The sequence below is a fragment of the Schistocerca americana genome, chromosome 2 (assembly GCF_021461395.2).
Source record: "Schistocerca americana isolate TAMUIC-IGC-003095 chromosome 2, iqSchAmer2.1, whole genome shotgun sequence".
Lineage (NCBI taxonomy): Eukaryota > Metazoa > Arthropoda > Insecta > Orthoptera > Acrididae > Schistocerca > Schistocerca americana.
Window position 1 is genome coordinate 141599114 of NC_060120.1, and position 20577 is coordinate 141619690.

General features: G+C 40.7%; 1 protein-coding gene across 1 annotated transcript in view; it reads left to right on the forward strand.

The window, feature by feature from the left end:
- Positions 1-20577, forward strand: part of LOC124595869 (brefeldin A-inhibited guanine nucleotide-exchange protein 3) — a 306469-nt gene that overhangs the window by 39614 nt on the left and 246278 nt on the right. The window contains exons 5-6 of the mRNA XM_047134775.1: positions 18641-18773; positions 18856-19134. Of these exons, the coding sequence (XP_046990731.1) occupies positions 18641-18773; positions 18856-19134 (412 nt within the window). The remainder of the gene's footprint in view (positions 1-18640; positions 18774-18855; positions 19135-20577) is intronic.

The window sequence follows — 20577 nt, forward strand, 5'->3', positions numbered from 1 at the left end:
CGGAGTGGAATGAACTACATGAATTTCCATGGGCGAAGGTTCATGAGCCTGAGTATTCTGGGTTCGATTCCGATGCCGGCACGAAGCAAAGGGCCTGGAATGGTTGTGAGTGTCCGATCGGAGCTTTTTCTGGCAAACACTTTGAACATGTCCTTTTTTATTACAGAAAAAGCAAATAGCCTGGCGTGACGGGCAATTCTCACCCGAATGTCTAGTAGCACACCGCAGGCATGATTTTAGCACTGCATTTGCTTGCTTGTGCGGCACACGTGGCGGAGAGCTTGGCGGCAGCTGCGCGGTCGGGCGCGAGGGCTGTTTACTGTTCCATGCAGGTCGCCCGGCGGGCCGGTTAATGTGACACACGGCCGGTGAAGTTTCAAATGATTCCTGAGGAACGTCAAGTGTGTCCTGCCGATCCAATATGTCCATCACTTGTTGAAGGGAGGGATTGACTAGTTTCAAAATCTGTTCCCTTATATGAACATCAGAAACGTTCTGTGCAATTGCATCACGTACCATAGTATCTGAATAAGGGAGTCCACATCCACATTCAAAAGCACAATCCCTAGTAAGGCCTTGCAAGGTTGCAACCCACTCCCGATTAGTTTGACCGGCCGTACGTTTTATACGAAAGAAGGTATACCTTTTCGCAACTACATTGACTGATTCTTTGAAATATGCATCTAATGCAGACAAAATTTCGTCGTAGGACAGAGTTGCTACGTCGCGTCGGGGAAACAATTTGACTATCACACGGTACATGGACACGCCGACGCATGATAATAAGAAAGGCTGCTGCTCGTTACCTTGAATTCTGTAGGCGGCGAGATGGAATCCAAATTGGTGTAACCACTCCGTCCAGCTTTCCAGTGCCACATCAAAAGGACGAAAAGTTGGTGCAACAGCGTGTTGTGGCTGCGGTAGCGGTGGAGCGGCGGCTGCCGCATTGTTTTGCATTGCACGTTGACCCTGGACGAGCTGTCCAAGGGCATCCAATAAGGCCTGCGTCTGCTGATTCTGCAAGCAATAAAATTCGTACAGTACATCTGGAGATTGTGACGAAGCCATTACACAAGTAAATCAGTCCGTATAATTACGAACGCGAAATCCCATCCTTGTCGCCAAACTGTTGTGACTTGGCAAGACAACCAAGCCACTAAGAGAGGAAGCCGAAGGCACGCGTTTAAGCTCACGCAGGATGGCGTGAGGTCTAGAACAGGACAAGGTCTTTATAGTAGCAAAAATAGTACGTAGCTTCTGGAATACTTAACTTTAATCCATAATTGGTGAACATCGGTCTGACGGTACATGCATCACAAGATAAATAGCAAATGATAATGGTGCCTTTCTAGGTCGTAGCAAATGACGTAGCTGAAGGCTATGCTAACTATCGTCTCGGCAAATGAGAGCGTAATTTGTCAGTGAACCATCGCTAGCAAAGTCGGCTGTACAACTGGGGCGAGTGCTAGGAAGTCTCTCTAGACCTGCCGTGTGGCGGCGCTCGGTCTGCAATCACTGACAGTGGCGACACGCGAGTCCGACGTATACTAACGGACCGCGGCCGATTTAAAGGCTAGCACCTAGCAAGTCTGGCGGTGACACCACAAATTCTATATTTGGCAAGTGAATGGATTAAGTTCTGTCATATAAAGCAACGAATGACACAACCTCTGGAAAGATTAAAAAAACAGCACTGTGTTCATCAGCAGAATTGCTAATCAGTCATGGACTATAAGGATCTACACAGGGTTCTCGACTTTTACTACTTTTTCTTTTATGTACAGATGATCTTAGTGATAATGCTGCAAAAAGGTGACTATACTGAAAACCATGGGGAGAGTACTAATTACATCATATTGAGGATAAAGGGCTTTAACAAGGATAGAGCCCCATTCCCATTGTAAACGCTCATGTAATGCAACCATAAGTTAACACTCTTGATTGGTTGCTTTATGGAGAACAAATATGGATGGTCTGCTAATCAACCTGCATTGCAGACTGTGTGGTGAGTCAGTCTGCTTCATTCTTGACTAAATGTTGTACATGTGACACAGAGACATCAATTGCTAAATAACTATGTGGTGTGATTGGAAAGTTTCAAGAATGGTTTGGTGGGCAGGTACACAGAGGGTGGGGAGTGAGTCATTGCCTTGTCCTCGAATACCCTCTGACAGGAAATTGTGTTTCCTTTATTCAGTTCGTTGTGGCAGCTGGTCAAGTGCAGGTCTGTTAGGGCTTGTAGCTGGATTCTGTCTGCTTGAAAATGAACGTAAAAATGGAGCAACAAGTTAGTGTGAAATTTTGTTTTAAAACTGAGAAATCAGCTTCTGAGACTTATGAACTACTAAAAACAGCTTTTGGAGATAATTGTATGAGCCAGTCAAATGTTTTTGTCTGGTTCAACAGATTTAAAAAAGGCCGTGAATCATTTGAAGATGAACCACGGTCTCGCTGTCCTTCCACCTCAAAAACGATTGAAAATGTTGTGAAAGTTCATGGCTTAGTGCACTCTGATCATAGACTTACAATTAGGGAGGTGGATGATGAACTTAATTTAAGTTTCTATGCAGTTTAGGCAATTTTAACTGAAGATCTGAACATGTGTTGAGTGTCCGCAAAATTCATTCCAAAAGTGTTGTCAAGTGACCAGAGACAATACCGACTTTAAGTGTGCCAAGAACTGATTAATCAGACTAAAAATGACCCAGATTTGTTAAAGAGAGTAATTACAGGTGACAAATAGTGGGTATAAGGATATGATGCTGAAACCAAAGTGCATTCTTCGCAGTGAAAGACTCCAGGTTCTCCACGACCAAAAAACCACGTCAAAGTCTGTCAAAGGTGAAGACAATGTTGGTGATTTTTTTTTTTTTTTTTTTTTTTTTTTCTTTCAATTCTACCGGTATTGTGCATCATGAATTTACCCCTGCAGGACAGACAATTAATCAGGAATACTACAAATGTGTCCTAGAGCGTTTGCACGAAAAGGTGCGGAAGAAAAGGCCAGTATTGTGGAAAGGGTGCTACATCTTGACAATGCTCAGGCTCATCATGCCTTCTCCATCATTGAATTTTTGACCAAATTCAAAACTCCTGCGCTTCTACAACTGCCATATTCCCCTGATTTGGCCTCTGCGGACTTCTACCTGTTCCCTAAACTGAAATTTTCACTGAAAGAGAAGCGATTTGACTATTGAAGACATCCAGGAAAATATGGAGAGCATCCTTAATACATTTCAGGAAAAAAAATTCCAGGAATGTTTCCAAAACTGGAAACAACATTGGAGTCGGTGTGCCCAGTCAGAAGGGGACTATTTTGAAGGAGATGCATTACAGTAGCATATAAGTACCATCATTGTACAATTACAAGCCCATTCTTAAAATTTTCCTATCACTTATACTAACACATAATCAGCTCACAAATTTTGAAGCACTCTGACATAGGCCGAAACTTCTGTGATCATAGATCTGCTGAGGTTTTGCAAATCTCACCAAAATTTTTGGGATCTGGCACATTTGTGTACCATTTGGTCCTCAGAGGACCTTTTGACAGTGCAAGTTCCTAGAGTGTCTGTATTCTGAACAGAGGGAAAGAATATTAGTAGCGCTGGCCACAGGAAACTTGGGCATCACCTTGAGGCCACAGGGCACTCCCAGCTGCTTCTGAGCCCTTCTCCTCCATCCACCTCCTCTCCCCCAAATTACTACATGAAGTTGATTAAATATACAGTAATAATATGACCCTTGAAAACACAGCTGTTTCTATTTATTTATTTTTGTACAACAAATTACAGAATTCTGGGATCTAAAAATAGGATACTGGAATTGCAAAACAAAGTAAGTAAGAGGAAATGGTATAGTGTAATGCTATCAGAACATCTGTTTGTATTACAAAGGGACATTGCAGGTAGGAGGTTAAGGTGTAGGCTTTATTCTGAGTGAGAAATTAAAAATATTTTTACAAAATTTTAGGGCATTTAAGACAGAATAGCTCTGTTGTTCTAAAAATAATAATAGAAGGAAACATTCCATGTGGGAAAAATTATATATAAAAACAAAGATGAGGTGACTTACCGAACGAAAGTGCTGGCAGGTCGATAGACACACAAACAAACACAAACATACACACAAAATTCAAGCTTTCACAACAAACTGTTGCCTCATCAGGAAAGAGGGAAGGAGAGGGGAAGACGAAAGGAAGTGGGTTTTAAGGGAGAGGGTAAGGAGTCATTCCAATCCTGGGAGCGGAAAGACTTACCTTAGGGGGAAAAAAGGACAGGTATACACTCGCACACACGCACATATCCATCCACACATACAGACACAAGCAGACACACATATATATATTTTCCATGAAAAACATTCAAACCCATGGACCAACAAAATTGCATTTTTACAAGGAGTAGGAGTACCTGCACAGATATGCACAGAAAATAATAATGAGGGAGTTTGCTGTGAAAGTAGAACAAATTAAAGAATGCCCTTTCAGTGGGAAAGTTCCTATATGGCACCAGAAACGACAGAGGTCATATTGTCGCAGAAGAAGCTGAATAGCACAGTCACCGTGGTGTAGTGGTTATGATACTAGACTGTTACATGGAGGTTCGTGAGTTTAAAACTTACCAGAACTGAAAAATTTTAATTTCTATATTCAGTTCGAGTACATTCTAGAAGTATCCACAAATGCCAAGAATCATTGTACTGGAATGTTCTGTAACCGTATATATACCGTATGTGTTCTGGCCGGAGGCAGTTCGCTCCGCACTCTTGTATGTGCAGCTGTTGCATAAACCTTCGTTAGGTGAAGTTAGTGTTTGTCATTCATCTAATTACACCTTCTTCTGCATGACATTATTCTGGTGGAGGCACTGGGTATTGGAACTTGTGATAGCACACGTTATCAACGACACAGTGGCTGCCATCAGGCCACGACAGAGCCATCATTTACATAGTGAGAAACCCGAGTTGGAGCCTTATTCAACAGATCACAGTCTGTCGGAGACAGAAGAAGAAGAGGATGTTACAATGACAGCAACTGTGTGCCACCACATGAGACATCCTTCTGGGTTCTCTGGTGACGATGGCCAAGATCCAAACAAGTGGCTGAAGGTATATGAGTGATAGCCAAATTTAACAAATGGGATGACACCGTGTGTTTGGCTAACTTATTTTTCTACTTGGAGGGCACTGCCAAACAATGGTATGAGGTTCACAAGCTGGGAAGTATTCCAGGCGGAACTGTACAAGGATTTCGGTGACACACAACTACAGAAGCGCAGGGCTGAAGATAAATTAAAGTGCAGGCCACAGTGTCCAGGAGAAACTAAAGCATCCTACATTCAAGACGTCTTGGAGCTGTGTACAATGGTGGATCATAGAATGAAGGAGGAAGATAAGGTTTCGCATCTCCTGAAGGGTGTTGCTGATGACATGTATCAAGCCCTACTCCTGAAGGAGGTTTTGACAGCAGACGACTTCATAAAATGGTGCCAGTATACTTCAAAAAATGGTACCAGTATATTGAGTCAATGCATCAAAAAAGAATTACACGCAAGAAGTTTGAACGGCTTCCAAACGTCTTATCGATGTCTGTGATGGAGGAAGGAACTAATTTCACAAGTGTTCTTCATCAGATAGTGAGAAAGGAAGTTCAGAAGGCACTTGGGAGCAAGAGGAATAGACATTGCATCCGATCTCTCGTCCTTCATTTCCCTTTAAAACGGTGAAAAAGCCGAGGCCCAGGCGAAGTTATGTTCCTACAATGCTGCATGAGGAACCTGTTTGGGCACCAAGGAAAACTGACGTCTGGAGGACCCAGGATAACCAACCAGTATGTTTTCACTGTGGACGGCTGGGACATGTGCTGTGCTGTTGTCAAGAAAGGCGGCAGATATTTGATGATGCCCTTGCCAGAAGACAGTAAACTGATCTTAGCCAGCACAATTCCGGGACGATGAAGATGAATAAGAAGATGTGGGTGTAAGACGACGTAGGCCACCATCGCCACAAGCTAGCCACTGGAGAGGATGCTCCCCAACAGGTGTCCATAGGAAGCTCCAGCCGATCACCTAGCTGCCGCAACCCGGAAAACTAAAGGGTGCAACCTTCCTTGGAGGTGAGGCCGCCAAAGAGAAAAATCCTCCACCATCGATCACTACAAAAATGACTGGAAACTATGTCGATATCCTCATGGATGGCTAACCAGCCCAAGCTCTTGTGGACTCTGGAGCATCATATTCAGTCATTTCGGAGAAGTACCATCACCAGTTGCAGAAAACCGTATTCATTGACAACAAAACATCTCTGCTGAAGGTGGCTAATGGGAAATATGTAAAACCTACCAGAAGATGTGTCATTCATGTGAGTATAAGTGGCCATACACAGCCCTTAGAATTCATCATCTTACAAGAGTGTAGTCATGATGTCATTCTCGGGTGGGACTTTTTGAAAGCTTCTCAGGCAATTATAGATTGTGGTTGCTCAAAGATTATGCTAGACGAGATGAGATGCCGTGGACAGGAAGTTGCTCATCGGAGTGTGTGGAGACTATGTGTGCTGGATGAAGTGATTATTCCTGCAGACAGCGCTAGAAAGGTAACTATCATGTGTCATGCCATGTATCAACCAAGGATCTTGTAGTTGAATGTAAGAGAAGCATACCACTGAAGAATAACTTGGTCATTTCATCCTGTGTCATCTCATTTAAGAATGGATTTGGTGAATTTTGGATAGTTAACTGTTGCCGAGAACTGCAGATCCTTCCAAGACACATGTGCGTAGCAAACGCTGAGCCGTTAATTTCCGAACAGCTGAGCGTCATAGAAACCTCCCATGCCGAGTCTGTGGGCGAAATTGGCGCTACCACTACGAGACAAGATCTTCTAACTTGACTATCACCAGATCTCACTAATAAACAACAGAAGAAGCTACCTGCCATTTTTCAAGAGTTCTCTTAATGCTTCAATCCACAGGCGAAGAGCAAATTAGACAAATTGACGGTGAAGCAATGGATTAGCCCTGGAGACCATCAACCAATAAGCCAGAGAGCATACCGTGTGCCAGCAATGGAATGTCGAATAATTCGTGATGAGCTAGAGAAAATGATGAAGAATGACATTGTTCAGCCTTCGCAGAGCTCATGGTCATCACCAGTGGTTCTCGTCAGGAAGAAGGATGGCAATTGGCACTTTTGTGTTGATTACAGGAAGTTTAATAAGATAACTAAAAGGGACATTTACCCCCTTCCATGAATTGGTGATACATTAGATTGACTGATGGGGGCAAATTTTTCTCAACCGTGGACATGTACTCGGGATACTGGCAAATTGAAGTAGATGAGACTGATCGTGAGAAAACTGCATTCATCACCCCTGAGGGCCTGTATGAGTTTAAGGTCATGCCGTTTGGTTTGTGTAATGCACCAGCAACTTTTGAACGGATGATGGATAATCTTTTAAGTCTTTGTTATTTAGATGACATTATAATTTTCTCAGAGACATTTGATGAACACGTAAAAAGACTGAAGGCTGTTCTTAAGTGTCTCCAATAAGGCAGACTGAAAATTAATCTAAGAAAGTGTCTCTTTGGAGCAAAAGAAATCAAAATAGTTGGACACTGTGAGTCAAATGAAGATGTGTGGCAAGACCCAGAAAAGGTGAGATCTATAACAGAATTTCCTATTCCTAAAAGTATTAGAGATGTGAGAAGCTTCCTTCGATTATGTTCCTATTACTGTCGTTTTATCAAAGACTTTTGTATCAAAGCCGGGCCACTCCAAGAGTTGTTAAATGCCGATGCTATATTTATCTGGGGTAGTGCTCAACAAGATTCTTTCAATGTGCTGCGAAAAGCTCTGACGACTGACCCTGTACTTGGTCTGTATGATGAGAGAGCACCTACAGAACTACACACAGATGCCAGTGGGTATGGAATCGGTGCTGTTCTGGTACAAATTTTGGATGGAAAAGTGAAGGCTATAGCCTATGTTTCTAGGACACTTACAAAAGCCGAGAGAAACTACTCAACTATAGAAAGAGAATGTTTTGCTATGATCTGGGCCATGTGCAAATTTCAGCAGTATCTCTATGGAAGGCCATTCACAGTTGCTGCAGACCATCATTCACTTTGTTGGTTGACAGGTCTTAAGGATCCAACAGGACGACTTGCCAGGTGGGCACTACGTCTTCAAGAGTATGACATTACCATAGTGTACAAAAGTGGAAGAAAACACCTAGATGCCTACTGTCTCTCGAGAAACTCTGTGCAAGACCATCAAGACTTTGATGAAGATAGTGACTGTGTTGCAGCTCTCCAGGATCTCTCTGCTGTGCAGAAGAAGGATGCCAAGATATCTCAAATTATGCTTGCCTTAAATTAGTCAGAGAATGTGAAAGGACAGTTTAAGGTAGTTAATGGATTACTTTGCAAGAAGAACTTTGATCCGTTTGGAAAGAGGTGGCTACCAGTGATTCCTAAACACACGTGCTTAGATGTTCTACAGAAATTCCATGACACATCTGAAGCTGGACATTTAGGATTTATTAAGACATACGATAAGATCCACAAGAGATTTTTCTGGCCAGGTTTATTTAGGAGTGTCCATCACTATGTGTCGCACTGTCGCGAGTGCCAGAGGATAAAGGTGGTTCCTCAGAAACTGCCTGGCCAACTCAAATTCCAGCAGCCAAAACGCCTTTCCAGCGTGTTGGGATTGACCTCCTCGGACAAATTCCAACGTCTGATAGTGGCAATAGATGGATTATTGTTTGAACTGATTATCTGACATGCTATGCCATTACATAAGCCGTGGAAACAGCTGAAGCATTTGAGGTAGCCAAATTCATTGTGGAAGACATTGTATTAAAACACGTTGCCCAAAGGTAGTTAATTACAGATCGAGGGAAAGTTTTTCAATCGCGTCTTGTGACAGAGATGAACCATTGGTGCAACATTACTCATCACATGACAACTGCCTACCATCCACAAACTGAAACCTTTAATAAGACCTTGGCTGACATGCTATCAATGTTCATCAATGTTCAGCAGAGCAACTTGGATGAGGTGCTACCTATCGTGACGTTTGCCTACAACACCACCAAACAAGACACCAAAGAATTTATGGCATTTTTCCTGGTGCGTGGGCGCGAGGCAACTATGACAATGAACACTGTGTTTCCATTACATCCTGATGATGTGGACGACGACTGCATTGGCCAGGTGTTAACCAGAGCTGAGGAAGCTTGGCAGTTAGCTCGACTCCATATGCTGAAGGCTGAAGAAAATGATTGCTGAAGGTATGATGTGAGCCACTGCCCTGTTGTCTACCAGCCTGGTGACCTTGTCTTGATCTTCACTCCTGTTTGGAAGGTTGGTCTCTCTGAGAAGCTCCTCAGGCACTACTATGGACCTTATAAGGTTGTAGAAAAGGTGTCTGATGTTACTTATGAAGTTGAAGATCTTGACCCTGACTCAAGGCAACGAAAGATCAGAGATACGGTCCACATTCTTCGAATGAAGCCCTATAAGGATATTGCAATCCAGGGTAAATTCGAAGCTCCAGCAACAGGCAACAAGCGGAAAGGTTACGAAGAGCATAGTGGCAAAGGAAGTTCTAAGATCACAGTAAGGGCGAACATAAGTCATCGGGAGTTGGAATATGCAGGACTGATGACTCGTTCCTGGGCAAGGAGGATGTAACACCGAGACACTGTTCTCTTAAGGAGGCAGCAATGTCTCAGAAGAAGCTGAGTACCACAGTCACCGTGGTGTAGTGGTTATGCTACTAGACTGTTGCATGGAGGGTTGAGAGTTCAAAACACATCAGAACTGAAAAATTTTAATTTCTGTACTCAGTTTGAGGACATTCTAGAAGTATTCACAAATTTCAAGAATCATTGTACTGGAATGTTCTGTAACTGTATATATACCGTATGTGTTCGGGCCAGAGGCAGTTCGCTCCACGCTCTCGTTAAGTGATGTTGATGTTCGTCATTCATCTAATTACACCTTCTTCTATGTCACAATATGTTGTGGAATTTGCCAAGAGGAGCATGATGCATGTGTGTAACACATTCTCCAATAAGAAAATAAACAGATAATAGAATTGGCAAGGACAGAATGGAACTAAAAACGGAACTGTCTATATTTTCTCAAGTACCAGAGAAATTGTATACAAAAGCAAAGAGGAAAAAAATTTTTAAAAGGAAGAAGGTAGCTATTTAGGAGAACATTTGAGTTTCAAGCAAACAATAATATTAACATGATAGAATATGCTGTATAAAATAAAACTGTTCTGAAGTGACAACGAAAGGTTGTGGGAAGGTAACTAACATGATTGAAAATAATGAGAATATGAAGAAAACAAAACAAACTGCCGGATGCTCTGGACAATGCATGGCCACGAATGCTTCGCCTGCATCATGATGTATCCAAGGTGGCCCGCACGCTTGGTGGTAGCGTGCCAGCCTTCCACTCTGGGGGCCTGGGGGCAAATCTGCCAGGGTCCTGACACATCTGTTGAAGCTTCATGATAATACTTATCAAAGAAACCCATTAACAGCTGTTAGTTCATATGCAGAAAGTCTTTTACAAATTGTGTCAGCCTTGAAAAGGGCCTTTTTTGTAGCTAGGACATTGTTCACTTAAAGCAAGTGCTCGAACTGGCGACCCTCTGACATGACACGAGCTTGGTAATGTTGAACGGTGTTTTGACGAACGCTTTCAAAGATTCCTGGCTTTGCCCTGATGTGATTGGCAGCATGTTGAATGTGATCCATTAATTCCTCTTTGTTTCTTAGTGATTTGCATCCAAGTGGATGAACTAGAACCTTGAAGGATCCCCACTGGAAAAAGTCTGGTGGTGCGAGGTTTGGTGATCACAGGGGCCATGTCCTTTGAGTACCTCTGCCAATTACCCAGCCATTGAAGAGTTCATTTAAATATCAGTGCACAGCACAACTGTTATGTGTGGGCGGGGGGCAACCCATCATGCTGTAACCTCACGTGTGGCCATATGTCCAGGGGAACATCTTCCAGCAGGCAGTTCCTTGCAAAAACTGAAGGTAATTTGCCCCAGTAAGTTGAGGAAGTAGATGGACTGGCCCAATCAGATGGTCACCCACAATGCCTGCCCAAATTGTTCCTGGTGTCTGTGGACATATGTGACGTGAGGATTTCCCCTTGCCCAGTAACGAACGTTTCAAGTGTTGTAAAGGCCATGCCGATGGAAGGTGCACTCTTTGGTAAACAACACAATGGCAGGGAAGTCGGGATCTCATGCAGCACATTGCAGAAGCCACTGGCAAAACCCTAGCCTGTGTTCATAGTCCACCACAGGATTCAGGTCTTGGACAGGGTGGAAACTAAATGGCTACTGGCCGTCATCCCTCAAAACATCCCAGACTGACCAATGAGTGACCCCTATGTCATGTCCAGCCACTCGAGTACTTGTCGTAGGTGCTTCCTCGAAGTGCTCAAGAACACTCTCTTCAGATGCAGCATCCTGTTGTGTTTGAGGTCTTCCAGCATCACCATGATATCCCGCTATTCAGCATGTTTCGCCAACTCTCCGGTGAATTTCTGTAAATGTTTCCGGGTTTGAGTGGTTTCTTTCTGGGTGCCGTTCCTCATATGACCTTCCAGCTTCATGCACATTACCATTGGCTAGCCCATAAACAAAAACCACATCTCATTGTTCTTCAAACAAATACTGTGACGCCGTACTTACTGTATGACCAAATCGCAGGTGATGTGTGTGCTCCGAAGCAAAGCATACATGTGAATGCCTCTGACGTGAGGTGGAGACAAACAGCAAGATCTTTTTGACACGTGTGCCTATCACATTGGGGCAGTGATGAGGCGAGGGACATTTGAATTTGACATATACGTATCGACAATAAACTATCACTATAAAACTTAGTACTAGTTGTGTTTACGTCAGCTAAATGTAACCTAGTAAATTGTAAGTAAAGCTACTACTTTTAAAAAGGCTGCTACTTTCTCAATTAGATTAAATAGCTGCCATTTATCTTCTATATGTGGCTTAATATGTACTCGATTACATGATATTTTTCAAATAAAACTGTTGCCTGGATCTTTAACAACAGAGATCCTTTTTAAGAGCCTACTACTTATCCTGCTGCTTTTACCAGCCTGCAGCTAACAGGAATTTTCAATACCTGAATTTTGATAACTGGCCAATTTTTGGAAGTAGTGGCTAATAAGGTATATTTTTAATTTTCTTTGGAATAATCAAGGATTCTTGATTCCTTGCTTTGTGTTAGATGGGAACATGATGAACACATTTACACCAAAGATCATAATTCCACTCAGATCCTAGACAAGGAGACTTGAAGTCCCTAGAAGTCAGTTTCTTATAAAATGTGTGTCCCAATGTTCCCTCTTCTTTGCACTGAATGAAACCATCAAATAATGGAAAACATCCCAGCTTTTCAGTTACCAATGACAATAGAATATTTCCATGGATGCGATATAGATGCTTCAAAATCCCTGGAATGTATCTTCAGGATGTGCGCACAGTGCAAATGTGTCATCAGCATATCTCCAAAATAGTATTCATTTCAAACTAGCAGATTCCAGTGACTTTCCTCAAAGTAAAAATAAAAATTTTTAAAAAAATTATCAGATAAAAATAAGTCAAGCGAAAACATGTTTGAACAAGCTGTTCACATTGCTTCAGGCAAATGCTGGAGTGGTTCCTTTCAAAGGACACGGCCAATTGCATTCCCCATCCTTCCCTAATCCAAGCTTGTGCTCCATCTCTAATGACCTCTTTGTCGATGGGAAATTAAACACTAATCTCCTCTTTCTAATTTTCTTGTCCTTGAACAAGCGGTATAACTCACATGGATTTGTATTACATGCAAATAGCTACCACCACCCTTACTGTAAGAGGGATGTTCTCAGAACTTTCTTTCACAGAGCACATAGCGTCACTAAAAGGAACGATGTGCAGATGAGCTTTTATATTTAAAAGCAGTTTTTGAAGCAATGTTGACTCTCCACAACAGATATGTAAGGTGATATTAACGAAATCTAAGGTAGACTTCAGAAGTGAGAAATATGAAATAACGCAATTTGAATTCATGGCTTTCCCACTGTATGCGGGAATCCTGTCGTCATTCACTCCAAGAACAAATTGAAAGTGATTTTTTGCCCTGCACTGAAGACAGCAGCCATTTTGGGTTCTGTCAAGGATGGTTTGATGTTCATCAAGGCTGCAGCTTACAAGATCCCCTATGAGTGTATCCTTTCATATATTTGACAGACTGTGCATGATCCATGAAAGGTGCATAGAACACTAAAAATCAAATCCAGTTCTTATAGCCCAATAAATCAACTGTGGCAAAGCACTGATTTGACAGTTGTCACTGTATGTGGTATAATGATGTCAAAATTTTAGCGTCAACTTCATCTTTTTGAGACTTGATCATGAAGAAACCAGTAGAAATTCATTAGGCACAAAATTTCATTAACAGATATAAAGGTTTCACCCTGGACCAAACATGGAGTTCGGCACTTTCGTTAATAAACACTTAAGGACATTGTTACAGTACAGCAACTAACAAAATATCGATATCCCAGCATTAATCTACTAACTAACCATACATTCTGTTTATGTGCTGCTCTTTGCCACTGAATGAGACCTCTGCCTCTGGTGTATCTGAGGCTGCATGTGTAATGGTGTCGTCTGCGTGTTTAAAAGGCCATAGCAAGTACTGTAGCTTCAGTCCATTGGCTACTCGTAAGATGGCTGAAAGCTGTATGAGTGAAATATCAGGTGAAGAATCAAGATTTCAGCAGTTGCACACTCAGATTTTAAAGGATCATTCATTTTGACACAAAAACTTGAGGATGTATACCTATCTATTGCTGATGACATTGCACTGCTTGTGGCAACCTTCAACAACAAATGGAAGAGCTTACTAGAGATTGATCGAAAGTTGCCATGAAAATCAATTATAAAAAGACTAAAACAATGCACAATCATTATATCAAGTATAGAATTGTACAAATTAAAAATGAAGTGAGACAATTACTAAATGGACAGCAAAAGCAATAAACAGAAGAGCAACAGTGACCTTGAGTATTTTGACCAACTACACACAATTTTGAAAACAAAAATTCCAGTGCATTTGAAAAGGGAAGTTTTGAGACACTGACTTTATATGAGTAAAACATTCAAAATTGGCTTTTTATGAGCAAAACATTCAAAACCTGAATGTCGTTTAGTGAGCATTATTAGTGATTAGATGCATGTTTGAAAGTATTTATAAGAACAGGAAAGCAAACAGATGGATCAGGGAACAAGCTGGAGTTGGAGGCTTAATTATGACTGAAATGAATATGAAATGTTGGTGGGTGGGACAAGTATCCAGGTGAATTGAGATGTTGAACTAATGGAAGGTGGGTAGATAACCTTACAAAATATGCAAATATGCATGTATGTGTGTAGCCAAGGACTGTAATGCATGTAAAAGTGTGGGTACTTCCTTGCATCTTGTACTTGGATTCGGGAGGCACAATTCGTAGAACAGTTGATAGAATCACTAAAAGTAAAAAGTAGAAATCCTAGCTTTCAGAACTACACATTCCTTCATCAGGGAGAAAAGAGAGATGATTGGAGAAGGTTGGGAGACAAAGATGTAGGAGAAGACAGTGAAGAGATTGGGGGTCAAAGGCTGTATGTTGGTAAAAACTTTGCCAACTTCAATTCCACGGCAATGAAAGGAACAGAGTGAGAAGTAAAGATGGATTAAAAGAAGAAGAGAAGTGGAAGATGGAAAGAACAAAGCAATTAGAGATAGAAAATAATGAAAAAACAGGGGGCAAAAAAGTTTTACTTCCCTCTCTGTTTCTTCTGTCATCTATCAATTGGATTTGAGACAGTATCTATGAATTTACTGTCTTTACCTCCTAATCTCTCTAGCACCTTGTCCGTGATCCTGGCCTGCCCTTATCCTCATAACAAGTGGATCTAAAAAAAGGAAAAAAAAAACATTTCCAGTCTTTCCAACCAATCGCTCTTACCACTCTAGTAACACATTGTTCTTAAAGCTAGAATTAATATTTTCTGCATTAAGACTTTCTATCAGAAGTACTACGAACTGTGTCTTCTGAAAGTGAGTACCAGCTAACCATTACAACTGTATCATTAGTATATTTAGCTTAAAGTGAAGTACTGAATTAATATTTTGGTACACTAGAGTTACAGTCTTCATTATTCCCCTGTATTAAAAATCCTGAATCATGTAGACATGAAATCATGGATTAGTTTTTGTAATAAAATACCTTTTGCCCTTGGAATCCATACATCTCATTTAAATGTACGTGTGTGTGTGTGTGTGTGTGTGTGTGTAGGGAAGGAGAAAGGGGGGGGGGGATGGGCGTGCGCGAGCGTGCCCGCCAGTTCCATATCTCCTCCAAAAGCACTAGACCAAATTTCAGCCGACCAACAGGCATTACATGCATTGATCAAAAATGAAAGTGCATTGAGAATGGCTGGTTTCTAGCTGAAATCTCGATCTCCCAATAAAATTTAAAAAGGAAGACTGATAGCTGAATTCTGTTATTTACAAGTCAGTATAACAGTCGCTGAGTGCAACAGCCTTCTGAATGGAAGGTAACCTGATGATATGTATATATTACTGTCAGGCGACACTTCTCAGAGGAGTGGGGGTTAAGGGCAAGTTGAAAAAACCTCCAGTGGGTGGATTTCCAGACTTTATTCATCCAGTATTTGAGGATGAGAGCACTTAGTGACTTGCAACACACTCTACACATAACTTCAAACCTATGCAAAAAAAAATCTCATCGACAACTGATATGGAATGATGAAAGGAAAAATGTTTATTGCTTATGACTTTTCTGTTGTTCATGCAGTAAAACTACCATCTGAGACATGACATTATAATTTATTACTTCTAACAGTATTCACAAAACATTTTACGGACAGTATACACATATACCAGTGAATGTAAGTGCAAAATCATATCATTGTGTGACGCATAGTTCAGGAGATATGATGTTATAAGCAATGAGATGCATTGAAATTTGCAACATCATGTATGACATTTAAATTATTAGTTTTTTGCTACTAAGTTTATTCACAATGAGTTTTGCAGACACTATACACATGTGCTGCTGAATGTACCTACAATATTATATCATTGTACGACAAGTAGTCCAGGTTGTATGATGTCATGGACATTAAGCACAGAGCCAGAGGCTGCATGTTACGGGCTTGGATACACAGTTGTAAATAGGTACTTGAGCAGCACAGGGCTTCTCCCCTGGTTTGTCAATAAAACAGTTGTGTACATAGTCATGGAACAGGAAACTGCCATAACATTCGTATATTTCACATGTGAAAGTATTCTTTCATAAGTGTCATACATAGTAGAATGCAATTGCACAACAACCTAGTAGACACCCTCAGAATGGTAAAGCATTAAAACCTGTTTGAAATGGAAGCCAAACTTAATTATGTTTGAAGTATAGTAATTTATAGACTTGCTGTTGATGTACCTGTTTAAAAAGAATCTAAGTTGATGTACAATTGTCCTATATCTTTATGTATCGCAGGGTCAGATACAAATAAATAAATAAGTAAATAGTAGATTTCACGCTTAATGTTAGATAATAGAAGCCACAACAATTGTTTTAAAATTCTGTGAAAGCTATCCCATCAGAGTAAACACAAAGGAGATTTTTGTGTTACAAAATGGCTTCTAATAGTTTATAATGTATTTGGGAAGCACCTCTAACTGTTGAGAGCCTCCTGAAATTAATTACAAGTTAATTATTTAGTGTTGAAGTAACAGACATCAAATAGAAAGTAGTAGTTGTCCGTGAAAATAAAATGCATATGCAGAGGGCAGGAACACCATTCCAGCTGTGAAAGGAGATGTGTGGTCTAGGACGATTCATTCTGGTAGGAACTGAAAAAAATCATCCAATTTCTGTGTTAACGGCAAGTGGCACTTGACATTGCGAATGTTGTTTCTCTGATGGCGAACCTCATTCAACATGATTTCTCATAGTTCTCACATCCCACATTCTCAAATATGAGTGTATAAGGCATCAGTGCTGTATAGTACTGCCATCTAGGGAAGTCTGTGTTGAACTGTAGCAGTTGTGTTGAGAGGGAGGTTGTAATTATTACATTCGCGTTAGTAGGGATTGAAATGGCTAGTTCTTCACACACATTCCTTTCTGAGGAAGAGAGCGTAAAGCTTTTAGAGGAATGTCTTAAGTGAAAATGAGAGCGACATTAATTTTGTTGACAATGATTTTGATGATGACAGTGATTCATTTGTAAACAATTCAAGTGAAATTATGATGAAAACACTCCATCCTGAAGAGTTTCCAAAAATATCACCCAGTGCAAAATCTTGTAATGTAATGCTTATGTAAACATATTTGAATGAAACCACATTTTGATGTTAATTTATACCCTGATTGTTGGTCAGTGGTCTCATTGTTTCCACAAAGAGAATCGTGCAGATCTCTGTGCAGTGCTGGTGGTGAAAGTGATTTAATTAAGAGAAGACGAAGATGTCATGTGTTAACATTGAAAGTGGAAATGGGTAAACATCATTGGTGATGAGGGCAACTGGTAGAACATATCTGAGAAATGAATCTTATCTGATTATCTTGGAATTTATCTTCAAATGGCAGCATTATTTCTGAAATTGAAGTAAAGTGCACTGTAAGACACGAATAACATCCTTTAAACAGTAAAACTAGAAAATGGGTTTGGCTCTAGAAACCTAGATCATCTAAAATAATAAGCTTTGAAACATAGCCAGAGCATGTAATCAAGTTAATGTAATAGATGTATAATAAACAAAAGGAGAAGTAGGCTGCAGTATATCTACAAAGAGCCAACTTCAAAATGAAAACTTAAATACACAATTCATGATAGATACAATAGGTATTTTACTGCATGTTGGTAGAAACTAATATATTTGATGGCATTACTCAATAATAGTTTGAAACAAAGTTTTTCATGTAACCAAGGAAGAAATTTTGTGACCAAAGAGTGGCAAATTACTATGGGTTGATGAAAACAATTGTGCGATGAAATACACGTATGTAGTGCAACTTGTATCAAACAACTTAGAACCAAAGGACATCAGAGAGTGAGTTATTCGGTTATAACTAATATAAAAAGAAGAAAAACCATTGATTAAGGTGAACTTTATAACACCAAAAGGGCATATACCAAAATTTTTAAAGCTTTTTTCTAAAACTAACGAAGTTGTGACTGCAGTACAGATAGTGCACACAGAGGAAACATTGTGGTTGTTGCAGTTCATGCTATGTCACAGATGTATCAGCCAAAGTCAACCAGAATTGACTCTTTGAGAAGTCCGTACTGGCTTTAGTGAGCTACATTATCATCTTTTAAGCAGGATAAATGTGTTTGAATATGTAGTGTAAGAAAAATTAATATGTAATGACCGTCCTCACCTCCCCATTTCCCCAAACCCATTTTAAACCACCTGAACCATATCTCATTTATATCTCTCATTGCTTGCTTTGTAGGTCTTTAATAGTTATAGTTTGAAAGTTACTTTGAAAATATAGCACTGATTATATGCTTTACATTTATTTGTAGAAGAAGAATCTCAGGAACTCGACCGCAGTTTGAAGAGGTGTGGTGAAGGAGATGTCAGTTCTGGAGTATCCTGTTTCAATGAGGTTATTCCGATATTGCAGTTTATCTGTAGCAAAATGGATGAGGCTCAAGTGTTAGTAACAAATTTATAAACAATTTAATAGTTGCTGGATGCACTGTGCTTGAAATTTAAACATTATTTTCATCTTTTACAGAGTTGGTCGTTGTGGAAACAGTGTTGTCTTTCTACTTGAGTGCTTACACACACTTGTTTCAAGCTTGCCTCAGCAGATACATAATAACAAGCATTTTAGTACATTTTTGTGGCAGAAATTCTGTCCAGCATTAATTGCCTTCCTTGGGTCACCTCGTGTTGACAAAAACATCATATCAAGGGAAAAAGGAGGCATGAATGAAACAGAAGTTGGCCGTGGTTCAGGTTGCCTAGCTACAGCTCCAAGTTTCAACAGTTCTGAAGCAAAGACTGTTTACAGGTACTGTTTGTATGCCATAATTACTTGCAACAAGTTCAACATAATACCATAAATAATAAATCAATTGAATTTAAACAGCCTTCCTTGAGTTAATTGTAAACTGCTATATTTATGTGTTTTCACATTTCTTACTGAAATAATAAGGGGCATAAGTAATTCTGAATATTAATTTGCTGGAACAATCAAAGCTGTATTTTAACACTCATCATTACGTAAAATTTGCACATATGGTTGTCAAGACAACACCACAGAGAAGTCATACAGTTTGCCACGGATGGACATACACTCACCACGAAATACACCGAAGCGCCATAGAAGCTGGTATAGACAAACATACCCAAATACAGAGATGTGTAAACAGGCAGAATATGTTGCTGCAGTTGGCAATGCCTACATAAGGCAACAAGTGTCTGGTGCAGTTGTTAGATCAACTGCTGCTACAGTGGCAAGTTATCAAGATTTAAGTGAGTTGGAACGTGGTGTTACAGTTGGCGAATGAGCGATGGGACACAGCATTTCGAAGCAGCGATGAAATGGGGATTTTCCCATACAACCATTTCATGAGTGTACCGTGAATATCAGGAATCCGGTAAAACATCAAATCTCTAACAACGCTGCAGCTGGAAGAAGATCCTGCAAGAATGGGGCCAACGATAACTGAAGCGAATTCATCATGACAGAACTGCAACTCTTCTGCAAATTGCTGCAGATTTCAACACTGGGCCATCAGTAAGTGTCACCGTGTGAACAATTCAACAAAACATAATTGAAATGGGCTTTCGGAGAGGAAGGCCCTCCCGTTTACCCTTGATGACTGCACAACACTAAGCTTTTTGCCTCACTTGGGCTCATCAACACTGACATTGGACTGTTGATGACTGGAAACATGTTGCCTGGTTGGATGAGTCTCATTTCAAATTGTATCGAGCAGATGGACGTGTATGGGTATGGAAACAACCTCATGAATCCATGGACCCTGCATGTCAGCTGGCGACTGTTCAAGTTGGTGGACTCTATCATGGTGTGTGGCGTGTGCAGTTGGAGTGATACAGACCCCTGATATGTCTAGATACGACTCTGAGAGGTGACACATTGGTAAGCATCCTGTCTGATCACCTACATCCATTCATGTGTATTGTGCATTCCAATGGACTTGGGCAATTCCAGTAGGAAAATGTGACACTCCACATGTCCAGAATTGCTACCAAGTGGCTCCAGGAACACACTTCTGAATTTTAACACTTCCGCTGGCCACCAAACTCCCCAGACATGAACTTTACTGAGCATATCAGGGATGCCTTGCAACATTCTGTTCAGAAGTGATCTCCACTCCCTCGTACTCTTATAGATTTATTATCACCCCTGCAGGATTCATGGTGTTAGGCCCCTCCAGCACTACTTCAGACATTAGTCGAGTCCATGCCATGTGATGTTGCAACACTT